The sequence below is a fragment of the Camelina sativa genome, chromosome 13 (genome assembly GCF_030686135.1).
Source record: "Camelina sativa cultivar CO46 ecotype springtype chromosome 13, ASM3068613v1".
Classification (NCBI taxonomy): Eukaryota; Viridiplantae; Streptophyta; class Magnoliopsida; order Brassicales; family Brassicaceae; genus Camelina; species Camelina sativa.
The window spans coordinates 24,378,748-24,396,698 of NC_141892.1; the positions used below are offsets into that span (position 1 = coordinate 24,378,748).

At 41.0% G+C, this 17,951-nt stretch overlaps 6 protein-coding genes and 1 pseudogene across 9 annotated transcripts; 2 read left to right on the forward strand and 5 right to left on the reverse strand.

Annotated features, from left to right (window-relative positions):
* Positions 1-204: 204 nt before the first annotated feature.
* On the forward strand, positions 205-702 carry LOC147929927 (uncharacterized). Its single transcript, XM_087480793.1, has one exon. The coding sequence runs from the start codon at positions 205-207 to the stop codon at positions 700-702; it is 498 nt and encodes a 165-aa protein (XP_087336919.1).
* A 1,001-nt stretch (positions 703-1,703) lies between these two features.
* On the forward strand, positions 1,704-3,790 carry LOC104737392 (AAA-ATPase At1g43910-like). Of its 2 annotated transcripts, none has more exons than XM_087480864.1 (4): positions 1,704-2,176; positions 2,429-2,934; positions 3,074-3,129; positions 3,219-3,790. In XM_087480864.1, the coding sequence occupies exons 1-4, from the start codon at positions 1,728-1,730 to the stop codon at positions 3,609-3,611; spliced, it is 1,404 nt and encodes a 467-aa protein (XP_087336990.1). In that variant the 5' UTR covers positions 1,704-1,727; the 3' UTR covers positions 3,612-3,790. The 2 variants fall into 2 exon arrangements, with proteins under 2 accessions (XP_087336990.1, XP_019090274.1); XM_019234729.2 differs by having other exon boundaries at positions 2,429-2,909; positions 3,052-3,129.
* A 4,381-nt stretch (positions 3,791-8,171) lies between these two features.
* LOC147929928 (uncharacterized) lies at positions 8,172-9,182 on the reverse strand. The gene is made up of 2 exons (XM_087480794.1): positions 8,890-9,182; positions 8,172-8,802 (listed from the first exon to the last, which is right to left on the reverse strand). Exons 1-2 carry the CDS (start codon positions 9,180-9,182, stop codon positions 8,172-8,174), a joined length of 924 nt encoding a protein of 307 aa, XP_087336920.1.
* A 1,326-nt stretch (positions 9,183-10,508) lies between these two features.
* Positions 10,509-12,790, reverse strand: LOC104737393 (ferredoxin--NADP reductase, root isozyme 1, chloroplastic pseudogene; annotated as a pseudogene). 2 transcript variants are annotated; one of them, XR_015577444.1, is made up of 5 exons: positions 12,568-12,790; positions 12,412-12,465; positions 11,752-12,085; positions 11,436-11,655; positions 10,509-11,355 (listed from the first exon to the last, which is right to left on the reverse strand). The product of XR_015577444.1 is annotated as a ferredoxin--NADP reductase, root isozyme 1, chloroplastic pseudogene, transcript variant X2 (transcript). The 2 variants fall into 2 exon arrangements; XR_015577442.1 differs by having other exon boundaries at positions 11,752-12,079; positions 12,568-12,684.
* On the reverse strand, positions 11,338-12,594 carry LOC147929929 (ferredoxin--NADP reductase, root isozyme 1, chloroplastic-like). Its single transcript, XM_087480795.1, has 5 exons — positions 12,568-12,594; positions 12,412-12,465; positions 11,752-11,973; positions 11,449-11,655; positions 11,338-11,355 (listed from the first exon to the last, which is right to left on the reverse strand). The coding sequence occupies exons 1-5, from the start codon at positions 12,592-12,594 to the stop codon at positions 11,338-11,340; spliced, it is 528 nt and encodes a 175-aa protein (XP_087336921.1).
* Positions 12,791-13,003: 213 nt separating the features above from the next.
* Positions 13,004-13,823, reverse strand: LOC147929930 (uncharacterized). The gene is made up of 2 exons (XM_087480796.1): positions 13,517-13,823; positions 13,004-13,080 (listed from the first exon to the last, which is right to left on the reverse strand). Exons 1-2 carry the CDS (start codon positions 13,821-13,823, stop codon positions 13,004-13,006), a joined length of 384 nt encoding a protein of 127 aa, XP_087336922.1.
* Positions 13,824-15,440: 1,617 nt separating this feature from the next.
* Positions 15,441-16,583, reverse strand: LOC147929931 (uncharacterized). Its single transcript, XM_087480797.1, has one exon. It carries the CDS (start codon positions 16,581-16,583, stop codon positions 15,441-15,443), a length of 1,143 nt encoding a protein of 380 aa, XP_087336923.1.
* Positions 16,584-17,951: the final 1,368 nt, after the last annotated feature.

Sequence of the window (17,951 nt, forward strand, 5' to 3'; positions counted from 1 at the left end):
ATTCAAAGTTTGATGCTTTCCTTAGTAGCAGTGCGGTTTATAAGAAAGAAAACAGAGGAATCCAATCTAAGTAAAACCCCATAATACAGAGACTGAAAATTACCCAAATATCATCCGATGGATGCTACTCACATTCTGAAGAGACGAACATATGGCTAACCTTGGAACCCTAATTATGCCGTCATTTAGGGTTTAATATTAATTATGGGAATATGGTTTGGTCATGCAACGCCTAAGTACTCATTTTGTGTCTGGCTGGCGGTTCTGGATCGGTTGTCAACTGGTGCTGGTATGGTTGCGTGGAATGGGCAAGCAGCGGGACTTTGTGTTTTCTGTCAGCTTACTTTAGAAACACGGGATCATCTCTTCTTTGCTTGTCCGTTTGTCTCGACTGTGTGGTCTGCTCTCGCTAAAGGCCTGCTGCAGACCTTCTATACCATGGATTGGTCCCTCCTTGCTCACATATCTACCTCGAATCTTCAGCTGGTGGAAGGTTTTCTAATCCGCTACTTATTCCAAGTAGTTGTTTATACGGTCTGGAGGGAAAGAAATGGTCGTAGGCATGGTGAGCCACTGAAGCCTGCGGACACCATCATTGCGTGGGTTGATAGGCAGGTCAGAGACCAGCTTCTTGCCATCGGTTTAATGGGGGATCGGCGATATGATGAAGGGTTTCAATTCTGGATGCAATCTAGAGCCTAACACCTCTTATCTATTCTAATATTTTCAACACATCTATTCTTCAAACTATGTTGCACAAGTTGTAAAACCGTTTTATTTTTCTTTTAAATATAATTTAACATTAAATTCAAAAAAAAAAATATTAATTATGGTTTAATTATTAATTATGCCGTCATTTATTTCTTTTTCATGTATTTTCTTATAATAATAAGATGCTATAATATAATTTTGTTGTTGGCGTAGAAAAAGCTTTTATTTACTTACCTTTTTTATTTTACTTTTAATGCTGAAATGTAGTGGCAAGAAATTAGGATTCAATACCCCATGATCGTTTCTACCAAAAAAAAAAATATCCCATGATCGAAACGATTTGTAAAATTATATTGGATAAATGACATTAAAAAAAAAATTGCAACAAAAAAAGAATCATAATCCATTTAGGTGCTACCATACATACTTAACTCTCACTCTTTTTAGCCGTTAGAAAAGGAAAAAAAAAAAGAGAAGAAGAAGCAATTCTATGAATCCAAAAGCCCTTCACAGTTCAGATGATGAAACATAAATGAACCAGAGCGATTAAAACATACTAAGGCTTAAAACATCATTGACACAAAATCAGCTTCGGGATTCACAGGTTCGTCTTGGTTACATATTTTCAGTTGAAGACAAGCTCACATGTTGGTGGGGCTCTTGCTGGTAAGTAAATACACTTCTGTTTGCAGCGTCGTAGTTAAATTAAGAGCCCTAAGTACAGCTGTTTCTGTATATAGTAACCCTTTTCAATTTTGATTAATCGTTTATAAAATTATGAAAACGCGTTTCTTAATATGTATCCCTTTTTGTAAGCTTTACCAACAAAACATCTCATTCCATAAGAGGAAAGCACGAAGTTACTCTGTAAGCTTCCTCCCCGTTACTAAGAACAGTAACTCGAAAACTTGCCCCTGAAGTTTTCTCTTCTCTCTTTATAAATACACACAGTCACCACTCACTTGCTTAATCATCCACACCATCATCTTCATTTCACCACCTGAGAACTGATAACAATGGCGTCGAGTTTCTCTACTAAAATCCCTTCCCTCTCTGCAATTTTCTCGATCTACACATCTCTCTCCGCCTTCACGATGCTCTTCAAAACCATTCTCCGTAAGATCATTCCCACCAAGATCCGTGACTTTATCGTCTCCAAATTCACAGATTACTTCTCTTCTTATTTCAACCCCAATTTCACGTTCATCATCGAAGAACAGAGCGACTTCGTCCCGAATCAGATGTTCCGTGCTGCCCAAGTCTACTTGCCGACCCTTCTCACAAGAATCTCCACCGGGGGTCTCCTCGTCAGTTCCAAAAACCTCAATAATCCGATGGCTAAACCCAAATTTGGAATACCCGTAAAAGCCAAAATCACCGATGAATTCGAAGGGATTCCTCTTGAATGGACTCTTCACTCTGAGAAAGACCCTGACACTAATTCTTTCCAGAGTAAACAGATACGGTAACTTTTCTCATAAGTAACCCTTAAAAATTTGGTTTTTTTGTGTGTGCCTAATTACGCTTACTATGTAATTAGCTAGTAATTTAGACATTAAATTCTCAATACAGATCCCTAACTTTATAATTTTATTTTTTCCTTTTTCAATTGTAGTCCTCTAACCTGAGTGTAAGTACTTTCTGTATGCTTCGTATTCTGACTGTTTTGTGTTTGGTAATTGTAAGTTTGTAACTGATGTTTTATTTGGGGTTTCAGGTACTTTCATTTGACGTGTAAGAAGGAGTTTAGAGACAAGATTATGTCGGATTACTTCTCATATATTGCCAAGTCATCGGTGAAGATACTGACACACAGAGATAATCTCAATATCTACACCTACAATTCAAAACGTTACACATGGGAATCAGCAATTTTTCAACATCACACGACATTTGAAACCCTAGCAATGGAACCTGAGCTCAAGAACACATTGATCCGTGACCTAGACGCTTTCTCCAGTGGGAAAGACTTCTTCAAAACCGTAGGACGAGCTTGGAAACGTGGTTATCTTCTTTACGGTCCACCTGGAACCGGGAAATCGTCGCTTGTTGCTGCAATTGCTAACTACATGAACTTTAATGTCTATGATCTTCAGATTCAGAGTGTTGAGGATGATGAAATGCTTAGACAGATTCTCACTATGACTCAGAACCGTTCCATTCTTCTCATAGAAGATCTTGATTGTGCTGGAGCAGATGCTAGAAACGAGGATAGAGAAGATGACAGAGAATATTCAGGATATGAAGAAGAAGAAGAAGAAGAAGAAGAAGAAGAAGAAGAAGAAGAAGAAGAAGAAGAAGAAGAAGAAGAAGAAGAAGAAGAAGAAGAAGAAGAAGAAGAAGAAGAAGAAGAAGAAGAAGAAGAAGAAGAAGAAGAAGAAGAAGAAGAAGAAGAAGAAGAAGAAGAAGGATCCCCAGGTTCCATGGAGTGTACACTAAACTACTTTATCTCTCGGCTTAATTTCTCTGTTTTTGTGTTCTGATCATTCTTGTCTTTTTTGGATCAGGTAACTTTGTCTGGTCTACTAAACTTTGTTGACGGATTATGGTCAAGCTGTGTAGAGGAACGGATCATAATATTTACCACGAATCACAAGGAGAAACTCGATCCAGCATTGTTGAGACCAGGAAGGATGGATGTTCATATTCTCATGGACTACTGTACGCCTGCCGTTTTCAAGAAACTCGCTGCACTGTACCTCAACATCGAAGAACACGTTTTGGTTGAGCGTATTGAGAACATGTTCCATGAGGTGAAAGCAACTCCAGCTGAAATCACACAGCAGCTTATGGTGAGCAAGAACCCGGATGTTGCGCTTAACAGTATTGTTGAGTTTCTTGAAAGCAAAAAGATGACCAAGGAGAGTGTTGATTCTGAAATCAAAGAGGCAGAAGCATGAAGCTTCAAGGATCCATTGAAGTAGTTTACCACTAATTATGTAGTAATTAAATAACTCTTTGTCTCAATTTCATTTGCGATTTAGTAGGACTGATGGATATGATCCATGGAAATAATATAGTACGTATGTAGTTACCTAATAATAATCATGCATAGGCCTCGTTGCCTCTGACTTACAAAGCTTGTTATGTCATATATATGTTGTCTTTATGTATGCCAAGTTTCTTCCACTCTTCCTAAGTGAGGAAGAAGGAAAACACAATATTTGACACCGCGGATACATCAAACTGTTCAAAAGACAAGATGATAGATAAGCTATACAAGAAAGCCTAAGAAAGAACTGGTTGAAGGAGTTGGGGTTAAGGTTGGAAAAGGTCCAAAGAGAGTGGATAGGAGGATGAAGAGTGATGCTAGGAAGCGCGGAGGCAAACCCGGAAGGAACGTTAAGAAGAGTGCCTGCCACTGGTAAAATCAGGCTACAAAGGAAACAAATTAGCTTATTTTGTTTCTTGAAAATAGTTGGAAATTAGAGGAAAGTGTTGTAAACTAGAGGATTTAGGGAGCGAAATCTCTTAGTCTTATTGATGAATGTCGAGGTTTACAAGTATATATAAGAGGAGTACAAAGGCTAAAGCCCATAAACCAAGCGAGTACATAGAATAGGCCATGGGCCGTAAAGTAATGGCCGATGGGCCGTACATGCGCGGACAGTACATGGGCCGTAAGGCCATGTCCTAACGGACTGTGAGCGGGCCGGTCTATAGAGTCCACAAGTGTTTTACAACACTCCCCCATGGACGAGATGACCGTGCCATGTTGGATGGAATCGCTGCAATGTGCTTAGGGGATGCTGCCTCATTAAAACCTTACCAGGAAAACCCGATGGGACAAAACCTTGGTGAAGGAAAAAGAGTACATCACACATTGCTCCCCCTGATCCAAACATCACTCCAAGTCCTGAAGCCTCCGCATTCCAATCTTGTGCGAGAGCTTCTTGAACGTTGATGTCGGCAATGCTTTGGTGAAGAGATCGGCTGAGTTGTCGCATGACTGTACTTGCACCACTTGAACTTCTCCGGCCTTTTGTAGTTCATGTGTGAAGAAGAACTTCGGCAGTATGTGCTTCGTCCGATCTCCCTTGATGTATTTGTCCTTGAGCTGTGCGATGCAAGCCGTATTGTCCTCGTAGATGACGGTTGCTTCCTTGCTGTCTTCTAAGCCGCTATCCGTCCGAATATGCTGAGTCATAGACCGCAACCAAACACACTCACGGCTGGCCTCATGGATGGCTAGGATCTCCGCGTGATTTGACGATGTGGCCACAAGAGTCTGCTTCATCGAACGCCAAGAAATCGTCGTACCACCGTGCGTGAACACATAACCTGTTTGAGACTTACCGTTGTGTGGGTCGGATAGATAACCTGCATCAGCAAAACCAACTAGACCTTCTTGGTTATGGTTAGTATAAAATAAACCAAAATCAACCGTCCCTCGCAGGTACCGCAGGACGTGTTTAGTACCATTCCAGTGCCGTATAGTCGGACAAGAACTATATCTTGCTAGGAGGTTCACGGCAAAGCATATGTCCGGCCTAGTGTGGCTAGCCAGGAACATTAACGCTCCTATAGCACTGAGGTAAGACACTTCAGGTCCAAGAATTTCTTCATTGGCCTTCTTAGGAGCAAATGGATCTTTATCCAAGTCTAAGCTTCTAACAACCATTGGGCTAGTCAATGGGTGAGTTTGCTCCATATTAAATCTCTTGAGTACTTTTTCTGTGTATGCCTTTTGATGCACAAGGATCCCATTATTTCTGTACTCAAGCTGCAATCCCAAACAGAATTTTGTTTTGCCTAGGTCTTTCATCTCAAATTCTTTCTTGAGGTATTCTACAGTTTGGGCGATTTCCCCAGAGGTACCGAGGATGTTTAAATCATCCACGTAGACTGCTATTATCACAAATCCTTTGTTTGCAAACTTCTTTATGAATATACATGGACTGATTGGGTCGTTCTTATAGCCTTTCTTAGCTAAATAATCACTTAGTCGGTTATACCACATTCGACCACTTTGTTTCAGTCCATAAAGCGATTTGTCTAGCCTTATGCAGTATTGGTCTCGAGAACCACTTTTACCTTTATGTTCTATACCCTCTGGTAATCTCATATAAATCTCATTATCCAGTGGACCATATAAATAGGCAGTTACAACATCCATTAACCGTAAATCCAAATTTTCTCTTATGGCCACACTTATTAGATATCTAAAAGTCGTTGCATCCATCACAGGGGAGTATGTCTCCTTATAATCTATGCCGGGTCTTTGAGAGAATCCTTGTGCTACAAGCCGTGCTTTGTATCTCACTATCTCATTTTTCTCATTTCTCTTTCTTACAAAGACCCACTTGTGTCCAACTGGTTTAATGGTAGGTGTCGTCCTTAAGATCGGACCAAACACACTTCTCTTCTTCAAAGAGTTTAACTCCACATCAATGGCTTCTTTCCATTTAAGCCAATCTTTACTTTGAGTGCACTCTAATATAGATGTGGGTTCTAGATCCTCATTTATCTCAAGTGCTACCTTGTATATAAATATTTCATCAATGTCGACATTTTTCCGGTTCCATTTTATTCCAGACATTATGTAATTGATTGATACCTCATTGTTATCAATTCCTTCAGGTTCTTGAGGTTCAGCGTCCTGAACTTCACCTGGTACATTAATTATTTCCGCGGCCATGTCTGGTTTTTCTATAATTCCCTGAACCTCGGTCTGTTTTGCACCTTTAGACTTTCGAGGATTTTTATCTTTGGAACCTAACGGTCTACCTCGTTTCAAACGTGGTTTAGACTCTGTAGCAACTTGTTTATTGTGTTCCTTCTGAACATCAATACGTACTGGTGCATTGCAAGCTGGTATGTACAATTTTGTTACTCTCTTTGGGTCAGCAAAGGAATCTGGCAATTGATTAGCTAGCTGTTGTAAATGTATAATCTTTTGAACCTCTGCATCACATGCTAGAGTTCGAGGATCTTGCCAATTTAAGGATGTTTGATTCCATGTTAATTCCTTGACCAGCTTGCCGGTCTCACCACCTATCGTAGGGAATTCAGACTCAACGAATTGACAGACCGCGTATCTGGCCTTAAATAGATCTCCTGTCAATGGCTCAAGATACTTTATAATGGTGGGAGACTCATATCCCACATATATTCCCATCCTCCTTTGAGGTCCCATCTTAGTTCTCTGTGGTGGAGCAACGGGTGTATAAACGGCACAACCAAATGTTTTGAGATGGGATAAGTCTGGCTCTTGACCCGATAATAGTTGGGATGGTGAATATATGTGTTCACTAGATGGCCTGATGCGTATGAGTTCTGCTGCATGTAAGACTGCATGTCCCCAAGCCGACACAGGAAGCTTCGATCTCATTAACAATGGTCGAGCTATTAATTGTATACGTTTAATGAAGGATTCAGCTAATCCGTTTTGTGTATGGACATGTGCCACAGGATGTTCCACACTCACCCCCATGGACATACAGTAATCATTAAACGCTTGGGATGTAAATTCACCAGCATTATCTAGACGTATAGTCTTAAGTGGAAAATCTGGAAAGTGTGCTCTTAATCTTATGATTTGAGCCAACAGCCTAGCAAATGCTAGGTTCCTTGTGGATAACAAGCAAACGTGAGACCATCTGGTTGATGCATCGATCATAACCATAAAATATCTAAACGACCCACATGGTGGGTGTATTGGTCCACATATATCACCTTGTATCCTTTCCAGAAAATGTAAAGTCTCTTTTGTGACTTTTACTCGTGACGGTCTTGTGATTAGTTTCCCTTGTGCACATGCTACACAATTGAGATTTTTAGGGAAAACCTTTTTCTCTTTAAGGTTGTGCCCATTCGAACTCTTAATCACTTTACGCATCATGTTCGAACCCGGGTGGCCTAACCGGTCATGCCATAGAGTGAATTTTTCAGTGAACATTTTGTGCTTAGCCATGTTAGCTTCTATCATGTTTATCTTAGCATGGTATAAACCAGTGGCTAGTGCAGGTATAGTCTCTAGGACCTTCTTTTGGCCATTTACATTTTCTGTAATGTATAGGAATTCTTTAGTTCCTTCACCCTTGGTTTCAACATGATAACCATTTAATCTTATATCTTTAAAGCTCAATAAGTTTCTCTTAGAGCTGGGTGAGTATAGGGCATCACTTAGTTCAATGTGTGTGCCGTTAGGCAACAAAACGTGAGCATGGTCGTAGCCTTCTATCATGTTGGCTATACCCGCAATTGTACTAACATTTGCACTTTTCATTTTAAGATTTATGATATATCTTTTGTCTCTTAGTATAGTGTGGCTGGATCCACTGTCCACCACTAGTTCACTCATGTCCTTGGCCATTTCTATAAATAGGACATAATTTTGTATTTTAATAAGACAATTATAAAATAAAAGAACCATTGCATTTAAATCAAAATAATCATCCAATACAATAAAGGAAAATAAAGCATAAAAGCATTGAAATTAAACCAAAATAAAACGAAAATCAATCATCCATATGAAGGCAATCGGAAGTCTCTAGCAAGTCGTCATTCTCATGATCGAAGTCTCCTTCATCATCGATGTACGCATAGTTGGCTTCCAGATTTTTCTTTAGAACTTCTTGGTATGCATCAATGAGGTGTTTGGGAGTTCTACAAGTCTTGGACCAGTGGTTTGACATACCACATCTGTGGCAGACCGATTTGACCTTGGTGTGTGGGTTAAAGGACATACGGCCCTTACCACCACGTCCACGGCCTCCTCGGCCGGCCTGTCCGCCATGGCCGCCACGGCCACCACGTCCTCTGCCACCACGGCCTTGGCCGTAGTGTCTTTGTCTGTGGACGTAGTTGGTCTCATGGGGCACTTTTGGCTCCTTAGACTCTACTGTAGTTTTCTTTCCCAAATCAACCTTATTTGCTTCCGATAATGGGGCTGTACCGGGAGGTCTCATAGCACTGTTCATCAGCAGCAACTCATCATTCTGCTCAGCTAGCAGTAAACATTCAATGAGTGCACCATAATCGGCAAAGCCTTGATGCCGATACTGTTGCTGAAGAACTCTATTGTTAGGGCTGAAAGTAGACAAAGTCTTTTCTATCAGCTCCCTTTCAGTCACCTCTTTTCCACATAACCTAAGGAGTGAGACAATCCTAAAAAGCTCAGAGTTATACTCCTCCACGGATTTGTAATCCTGGATCCTTAGGTTCTTCCAATCAAACTCGGCCTTTGGAAGGAGCACTGTCTTTTGGTGCCCGTAACGGCGTTTAAGCTGTGTCCAAAGGGCGAGTGGATTGTCTATGAAGAGGTACTGACTTTTGAGACTCTCCGCAATGTGATGGTGCATATGTTGGAGACACTTGTTCTTTTTTCTTATCAGTGCTCTCAACTTCCTCATCAATGCAACCAGATGGCCATTTGACCTTAGGTGGATTTCGGTGTCTTTCACCCATTCCAAGTAGTTCTTTCCAGAAGCTTGCAAGATGGGATAGTCTAGGCTTTTGAGATTTGCCATCTGCATATAAGATAGACAACCGATAGTTAGCATGTGATATTTGAGATCGAATCATGCAACAAATATTTATTTAGGTCATGCGGTATTTGAGACCGAAACATGCCTTAGGCCATGCGGTATTTGAGACCGAAACATGCCTTGCCTATTATAGATTTCGTTGGTTTAAAATCATGCATGCAAAGACAACAAAATCAAATATGTATGCATGCAACAATTTCCTTATTTCTAGATAGAATTTCCTTTTTCTTAAATTTCCTTTTAATCTAGGATTTAGTAAATATTGTTTTTAGGGTGTTTTAGATAATTACTAAATTAATTAGGTATTTATCCTAACCAATGTTTTAATTTCCGATTTCAAAAGTTTTAGTTTTAGAAAATTAACAATTTTACTAAAAGCTTAATCGGATTCACCCTTAACACAAGATTATCAAAATCGGTTTTAAGTTTTAACAATCCTAGAACATAATTCATGCAGCCGACATTTACATGAACAAGTTATGCTTAAATAGATCCTATCTTATACATGATCCGATTTCAATATGATGCATGAATGATCCAGTTTTTAATATCCTAGAACATCTTTAAACAACAAAATATTTCTAGGTTCTTATGCATCACAACAAGCAACAAACAACCAAATTTAATTCATAATATAATTGGTTTTAATTCTCAAGAAATCTAACAACCTATACACCAACCGATTTTTAAGTTTTAGGTTTTAGAGATCTTAAACTTTGTTGGTTGTGTACTTGTTTGTTTTAGGGTTCTGTATGTTTAAGTCCAAATTCGGATCATAGGGTTTTAAGAGGGTTCGACCATATTTTTACCTTTCACCGATTTGGATCTGACTGGATATGGACCGGGAGCTAACAGACCTCGGTTTTACCTCTCTCTCGCTCACGGACCACGAACAGGACCACGAAGAGAACCACGAACCGGATCACGAACAGAACAACGAACAGCTTCCGCGAACAGCTACCGCGAACCACGAACAGCTTCCCACGAACCGCTCCTTTGTACTTTTCTCGTCCGGAATCACGTACCACGAACACACAAACTCACCCCCGAACACGGACCACGAACCTCGATCAAGTTGTCGATAGAAGCTTGATCACGAGCTTAAGGTATGCTCGTGAACAAGGGGATCTTCGAACAGAAAGGTGTTTGGTCTCGGATAGAAGCAAGAACGAAAGCGGTTTAGGGTTTGTGAAAGAGAGAAGAAGATCGGCGGCTGCCTTAGGGTTTTAGGGTTTAGGAAGCGGCGGCTGCTTTTAGGGTTTTAGGGTTAGAGGCTATCGTGCTGATAACGTGTTGTAAACTAGAGGATTTAGGAAGCGAAATCTCTTAGTCTTATTGCTGAATGTCGAGGTTTACAAGTATATATAAGAGGAGTACAAAGGCTAAAGCCCATAAACCAAGCGAGTACATAGAATAGGCCATGGGCCGTAAAGCAATGGCCGATGGACCGTACACGCGCGGACAGTACATGGGCCGTAAGGCCATGTCCTAACGGACTGTGAGCGGGCCGGTCTATAGAGTCCACAAGTGTTCATTAATTGGCTTTTTTGATTGTTCCATCTGCTGCAGCGTTGTAGTTTACTTACCCTGTGTTCATTAATTGACACGATTATTCAGTTGCAGAAATGTTATAAACCGCAAACAAAACTATTAACTCAATACACTTCAACATGCCACTGCTTGTTCTTCCTGAGCTGAGTAAGTTTCTGCTCCCAGCTTTCGCCTCGCTCTTCAGCGACCCTCTTAAGCGTATCTTGAATCCCAGACATCATTCCTTTAAGCCCGCAAAAGTAAATATGAGCTCCATTGTCCAGAAGTTTGAAGATCTCGTCGCTGTATTCTTCAATCTTGTCCTGCACATACATCTTCCCTCCTTTCTTGTTCTTCTCTTCTCTGCTCAGCGCTTTGTCATACCTGAAGTTCTTTGGATAGTCCTTGAGGTATCCGGAAAATTCTTCATCATAGAGAAGACTGTCTGAGTTAGCCACACCAAGGAATAGCCACGAGAGTCCATCAAACTTGAAATTAGGAACGTTCTCCATAAACATACGCCGTAGGTATCCTCTATATGGAGCAACTCCAGTTCCAGTAGCGATCATTATGTGAGTAGCTTTCTGGTCATCATCAGGTAACAGCATTACCTTTCCAGACGGACCTGTCAACAATATCAAACATTTTAGACCTCATGTTCAACAAATAGAAGGGGTTTTATAGCTTTAAAACACATAAAGTTACCGGTGATTTTAACTTGATCGCCAGGTTTGGCATTGCACAAGAAGTTGCTGCATACACCAGCTTTGGAAGGATCTTCTATTCCTGTCTCTGGATCATAGTAAATAGCTCGACGGACACATAGACTAGCTGTTTTCCCATCAAAAGAATCCCCATACCTTGTTGATGCAATCGAATAAAGGCGAACGTTGTGAGGTGCACCAGGTTTCTTGGGATTCTCGCCCTACGAATCAAGAAAATGGAACAAGAAGTGTTATCAAATCGAGGGAGCAACTCATTTATCGGCAAAAGGCAATGTGTCAGAGTTAAAATCACTTACAGGAGGAATCACTCCGTAGCTTTGTCCTTCCCAGTAAGGAACATTACCATCATGATCAATAACAATGTGGCAAGTCTCGCCAGGTGCTTGTGGACCAACAATTCTTTCAACCGAAACAATTGTTGCTGTGTAAGGCTCCTTAGGCCTGTACAAGTTCAACGGAGTCTCTTTGGGATCTTCAAGTTCTAGAGGAGTAACCAAGACTTTGGACCTGCTTGCTTGCTGAAGTGACAATACATAATGTGGACCTTTTGATCACACTTAAGCTTCTAGATTTAGAATCTAGTCTCAGCCGAGGACCCCATGACTTCTCAGTGAAACTTATACTCTGCAGCTGAGACAGAACCAAAAGGTCAACGCTATAATTTCCTCCTTCCACTTGATGAGAGATGATGCTAAAGAAATATTTTAAACTCCACAAAGGGTTCCAATTTGGTTTGCAAAATCTAGTTTTTATCATCTTCTACTTCTAAAGAGTGTACCTTTCAGTACCAAGTCCACTACAAGTCTTGACATTAAAACCAAAACAAAAAAGGTCACTACTAGTCGGCATCAGAACTAAACCCACCAAAAATACCAAAAGACAAAAGAAAATCAGGACCATCTAAGCATCTGAAACAACAAAAGTGAGTAATCTTAGTCTAGATTGGTTTTGCTCACCTTGATCATAGATCGGCTCGACCAATCAATTCCAGTTGGAAGTGCAACGGACATCTGAAATCAAAAACCAAAACTTTCATTCAATCCTAAAATAATCTCAGGAATCAAAGAGGTAGGTTAACGAGCATATCTAATAGCAAAAGTTTAAAAAAAAACCTGAGAAAGAGGAGTTGAGAGAGCCATGGCGATGGAGAAAAGAGACGAGATTTCTCCAGAAGAATGATAATTAGAAGAAAAAAATGATTAAGGAACAGAAGAAACAGAGTATTGTTCTGGGTTTATAAATAGTAGTAAAATATCCTTTCAAGGCCCAGAAGAGACAAGAACAGAGCAGCAGCCCATACTGTCTGCAAATTCTTAAACTTTTTTTTTTGGCTCCTCGAGAGATCTCTAGTGGACAAATTGCTTAACTATTGCTCTTATTGAGGTTTTTTTTTGTTTTTTTTTTTTTGGTAAAAGATTAAATTTTATACCATTTTTTTATTTTTTCTATATAAAAATGAAAATACAAATATTGGAGAGGAAGAGACAGAAAACTAGAAGGGAAATGAAATACATCCAAAATAGAAAACAAGAAGAAATCCTGGAACGGTTATGAGTCGATCTCGGATAGTTCGATCCATAGTTGCTTGCACTGCTGAACTTTGTAAGGTGGTGGGGGTGAAGATCCTGACATTCCGTTCACGCCAAATTAGATAACAAACTGATTGAAGAACTAACTTGGCAATTACCACGGCATCTGTTGCAGCGGGGGTCCTGGTCTGCAGAATCCAACTCGTGATTGAATGGAGTGTTGACGGTGGATTTCTCCAGATTCTCGAAGCAAAAGATTGCCAAACCCTTGCAGAGAAAGAACATTCAAAGAAAAGGTGGTTGTGGGTTTCGATTCCGTCAGAACAAAGCACACAAGCTGAAGGGATATTAAGGCCCCATGCTCGCAGCCTGTCTCTCATAGGCAGTCGCTCTTTTAGTGCTAACCATAGGATGAAAGTGTACCGGGGTACCCCTTCCTTAAACCAAAGCACCTTGTTCCATGGTACTAACGGAGAGTGTACACGTAGTTGCTCCCAAGTATCCTTGGAAGAAAAAAAATCAGCAAAGGTACCTGAGTTCCGACGCCAGAGAAATACATCGGGGCCCTTGAGAATGTCCGGTGGAGTGATCATTGTCAAGGTGATCATTAGCTGTTGTTGCTCTTCCGATCTAGCTCCCGACATCCACCAACTCCCATTTCTGACTACATCAGCGACAAGTGCCTCTTTCCTTACTCGCAGTGACCGTGTCCCATTACTTCCAATGAAGCTTATCAGAGGACCATGTTTTGTCCAGTTATCATGCCAAAAGGATATACTAAGACCATTCCTCACTTCACACTTCATAAACTCTGTTATCTGCTGCCTCAGAGAGATCATACCTTTAATAGTTCTGGAGAGTCGTGGATTGTCCTGAATGGTCCAGAAACTCTTCCTTTAGAGTATATTACCTTTAATCCATGCCACCCATAGAGAACCCGAATTTGTAAATAGGTTCCAAATGAGCTTGAGCTGGAACACCACTGCAAATTTATCCAATATGCGAATTCCAAGCCCACCTTTTTTGGGTTTACAAACATCCTTCCAAGCGACTCTTGCTCCCACAGCCGTTGTTACTTTGTTTTTCCAGAGGAAAGCCGCACACAATGAATCCACCTTTTCATAAAATCTTTTGGGGAGATTAAACACTGCACTCCAAAAATTCACCATGCCATATATAACCGAAGAGATAAGCCTTATCTTCCCAGCAAAAGATAGAAATTTTGCCGTCCAAGCATGTGAATTATGGGTGATTTTCTCAATAAAAGGTTGTAGAGTTGCAAATGAAATACGTATAGGATTCAGAGGTAATCCTAGATACCGGGTAGGAAAGGTACCAACCTTTATACCTTGCAATGCACTTAGTACTTCTACTTGGATGTCGGTATAGCCCCCAAAGAAAAGTTCAGATTTTGCCTGGTTTAGGTCTAAACCACTGATTTGCTTAAAGTGAGACATTGTTCCAGCAATACCAGAAAGTGAGTGTCTTGCACCATCAGAGAATATCAACAAGTCATCTGCAAAGAGGAGATGAGTTACCACAAGGGAGGAGCATAAGGGGTGAAGCCTGCATTTTCCTTGTACTGCATCTCTTTCCAGTAATTTTGACAAGACCTCCATCACCATAATGAAGAGATACGGTGAGAGTGGGTCCCCTTGACGAAGCCCCTTCTTTCCTGGGAAGAAACCTGCTAATTCTCCATTAATAGAAACAGAGAACCGATGGGAAGTAATACATTCCTTTACCCATGTACAAAATATTGGAGGGAAGTTTTGAGCCTCGAGAACCTTTAAAACGAAATCCCAACAAACTGTATCAAAAGCCTTTCTGATGTCTACTTTTAGCATGCAGCTTTTTGGGCAATCCTCCTTCTGATAATTTCGAATTAACTCTGAAGCAAATAGGACATTCTCTCCAAGGCTTCTTCCTTTAAGAAAGGCGGCTTGATTTGGACTAATACATGCTTGAAGGAGAGGCTTTAGTCTGTTGGCAATGATCTTTGATATGATTTTATAAATCAGATTACAACAACTTATCGGTCTATAATCTCCTAACTTGCATGCTTCTGGTACCTTTGGGATAAGAGTGATGGCGGTATTGTTCACATCCCGTAGCATCCGACCATTTCGAAAAAATTCCTGCACCGCGAAGATAACATCCATCCCAATGGTGTTCCAGGTTGCACGGTAGAACTCAATGGAGAAACCATCTGGTACGGGACTCTTATCTAGTGGCATTGCAAATACAGCCTCTTTTATCTCCTCAGCTGAGACCATTTTCTTCAACTCTGTACATTGAGCATCATCACATCTGAATGGTAACAAGTCCTGTAGTTCGTGTTTTGTGATAGGAGAAGTTGACATATCAGTGCATCCCACTATCCCTTGGAAATACTCAGCAGCATGGTCTTTGATCTCTCTATGCTCCACTATGCGTCTATCCTCTGAGTCTACCAATTAGTGGATATGATTTCTTGAATTTCTTTGGGATGTAGTCTTATGGAAATACGCCGTGTTCCTATCCCCTAGATTCATCCAAGTGGCACGAGATTTTTGCTTAAAGAACTTTTCCTCTGCCTTCATAAGAAATTGCCATTGCTCCCTGGCTTGATGCTCTTCTCTTACGGATTGAGGATTAGGGTTTGATAGAATGTTTCTTTGCAGAATTGCAACTTTTTCAGCTTGATGTTTTACTCGTGCTGTAATGCCACTAAAGTGCTGCTTATTCAATCCCCTGATCGCTGGTTTCAGCAGACAGAGGGACCTTACAAGCTTAAACTGAGAAGATCCTACTATCGTCTGAGAGTTCCATGCTTGCCTCACAACTTCCTGATAGTCATGGTGGTCAATTACGTGGTTAAAAAACTTGAAAGGCTTCCTAACCACTCGTTGAATAGAAGGCAGTTGGAAGAGGCAAGCTGCGTGATCTGACTGCATAGGAGGTAGGAAATCTGCATAAGAACCTGGGAACTGCAAGAACCAAGAATGGTTTATAAAAGCATGATCAATCCTCTTGGATGTAGGGTTCTCTTCTTGATTATTCCACCAAGTGAAAGGAAGCCCTTTTGCTTGAGCCTCAAACAGTTCAGCTTCTTGCATAGCTAAATTGAAATCATTCATTCCCGTAGTGTCCACATTCTGGGAGAGGTGTTCTGAGTGGTGTGAGCTTCTGAGTATTTGATTAAGATCCCCTACAACTGCCCAAGGATGCCTCATAACTGGAGTATTATCATTCATCCAAGTCAGTTCCTCCCAGAGTTGCTGTCTTTCTTCCGGCGTGTTATACGCATAAACAAAAGTTACAGTGAGACTGATATTATAAGTCTCAATATAGATACCGCATGTTACCTGCTGCGCCGACACTTTATACACCACCAGATTGACTGATGGATCCCATACCAAGAAAATTCTGGCTGTAGCATGGTGATCAAAATTCCCAAAAACTTTCCATCCAGCAGGAATACCCCTTAATATCCGATCTGCGTTTATAGGTTGCAGATGCGTTTCGAAGAACGCTCCAAAAAGTGGCTTATGGATGTTAATCCATTCTTTCGTTGAGTCCTGACGTCTGTTACTATTAAGATCTCTTATATTCCACATAAAAAACATATATAATGTTGTACTATTGGGGCAGTGTGGCCTTACGACCACTCTTCCGGCGAGAAACCAGAATAAACGGAGCTTCATTATCAAACTCTGGTGCTGAGGTGATTTTAGGTGCATTTGGCTCAAACTCTGGTGACCAAGGAGAAGCAAACATTGGGTGTCCTACAATGTTCCACATATGGCGGCTGAGGAGAATTGCTCGGGTTCTTGGATTGGTTACTCGCAACAAAAAAGCTCCTGGGCCGGCGTTGTGAACAAAGATACGAGGACCTTGCCTTGCCCATATTGCATTAACCACCCCTATTACCCTTCCCATATCTGGGTAGTTCCCATGGAACTGAGCAAACACAAATTCTTTAAACTCATCCTTCGCAACTTCGATATTATCATCAGGAATGAGGATGAAAGGAACTCCTGTGATGTGCTGTGTTGGTGTACCGATTTCCTCCAGGTCGTCCTTGAGGAGACTAGACCATTTTTTTCCAGAGCAGGCTTAACCTTCTCTGTAGATATAGCCGTTTCTGCTTTGCTCAGAGGAGTAACATTAACTGTTTCTCCCTTCTCCTTAGCTACGGACCCGGAGACTATAGTCTCAACGGATGTAGTTGCGGCTTCAATCAGAGCAGTTTGAGAAATCTCAGGAGGAGAGGTGGTACACTGTAGACCAGGGGTCATAGTGAGATCTGCTTTGTCCGGAACTCCAGCGATTTGCGGGACTCCTGAGGCGGTTTCCCCGCACTCAACAGAGGAATCTTCGACAGCTTCTTCTACGGTAGGAGGGCTATCAATTACAACTGTCTTCTGCGGGATTCCAGCCAAAGCAGAGAGACGAGCAAACTTCGATGTGCCCGGAATTACAGATCTAGGACGGGGGGGTAGCGGGAGATGATCCCTTCTTCTTCTTACGCTTTGCCATTCGATAAATTCTCGTCTCCGGCGTGAGGCCGGAGGCCGGCGACAATTAGGGTTAAAGAAAACTAATCGCCTTAAAAGTCGCCTCAAGAGAGAGACTCGATTAAGTTTACACCTCCAAACATCCTTTGTTAAATTGCTAATTTACAATATGGTTATATAGATAGAGAGTGATGAAGATGCTCAATGACATGACAAGGAAATGGAAAAACTCTTTGTTTGTTTGTTTGTTTCTCTACCTACTTGTGTGTGCTGGATCTGTTTTTTATTTTTCAGCAAAATTATTTGTATTTAACTCCTATTGGTATTTGGAGGTTACTACAGTTTCCAAGCCAAATTCCTTGTCAAAAAGTTTAAAACTTAACAAGTTGCAGGAGACTGAATTCAGCAAATTTCTCTAAGGTAACTTAACAAGTTACCATCTGACTTGTTTTAGAAAAGAAGCATCGG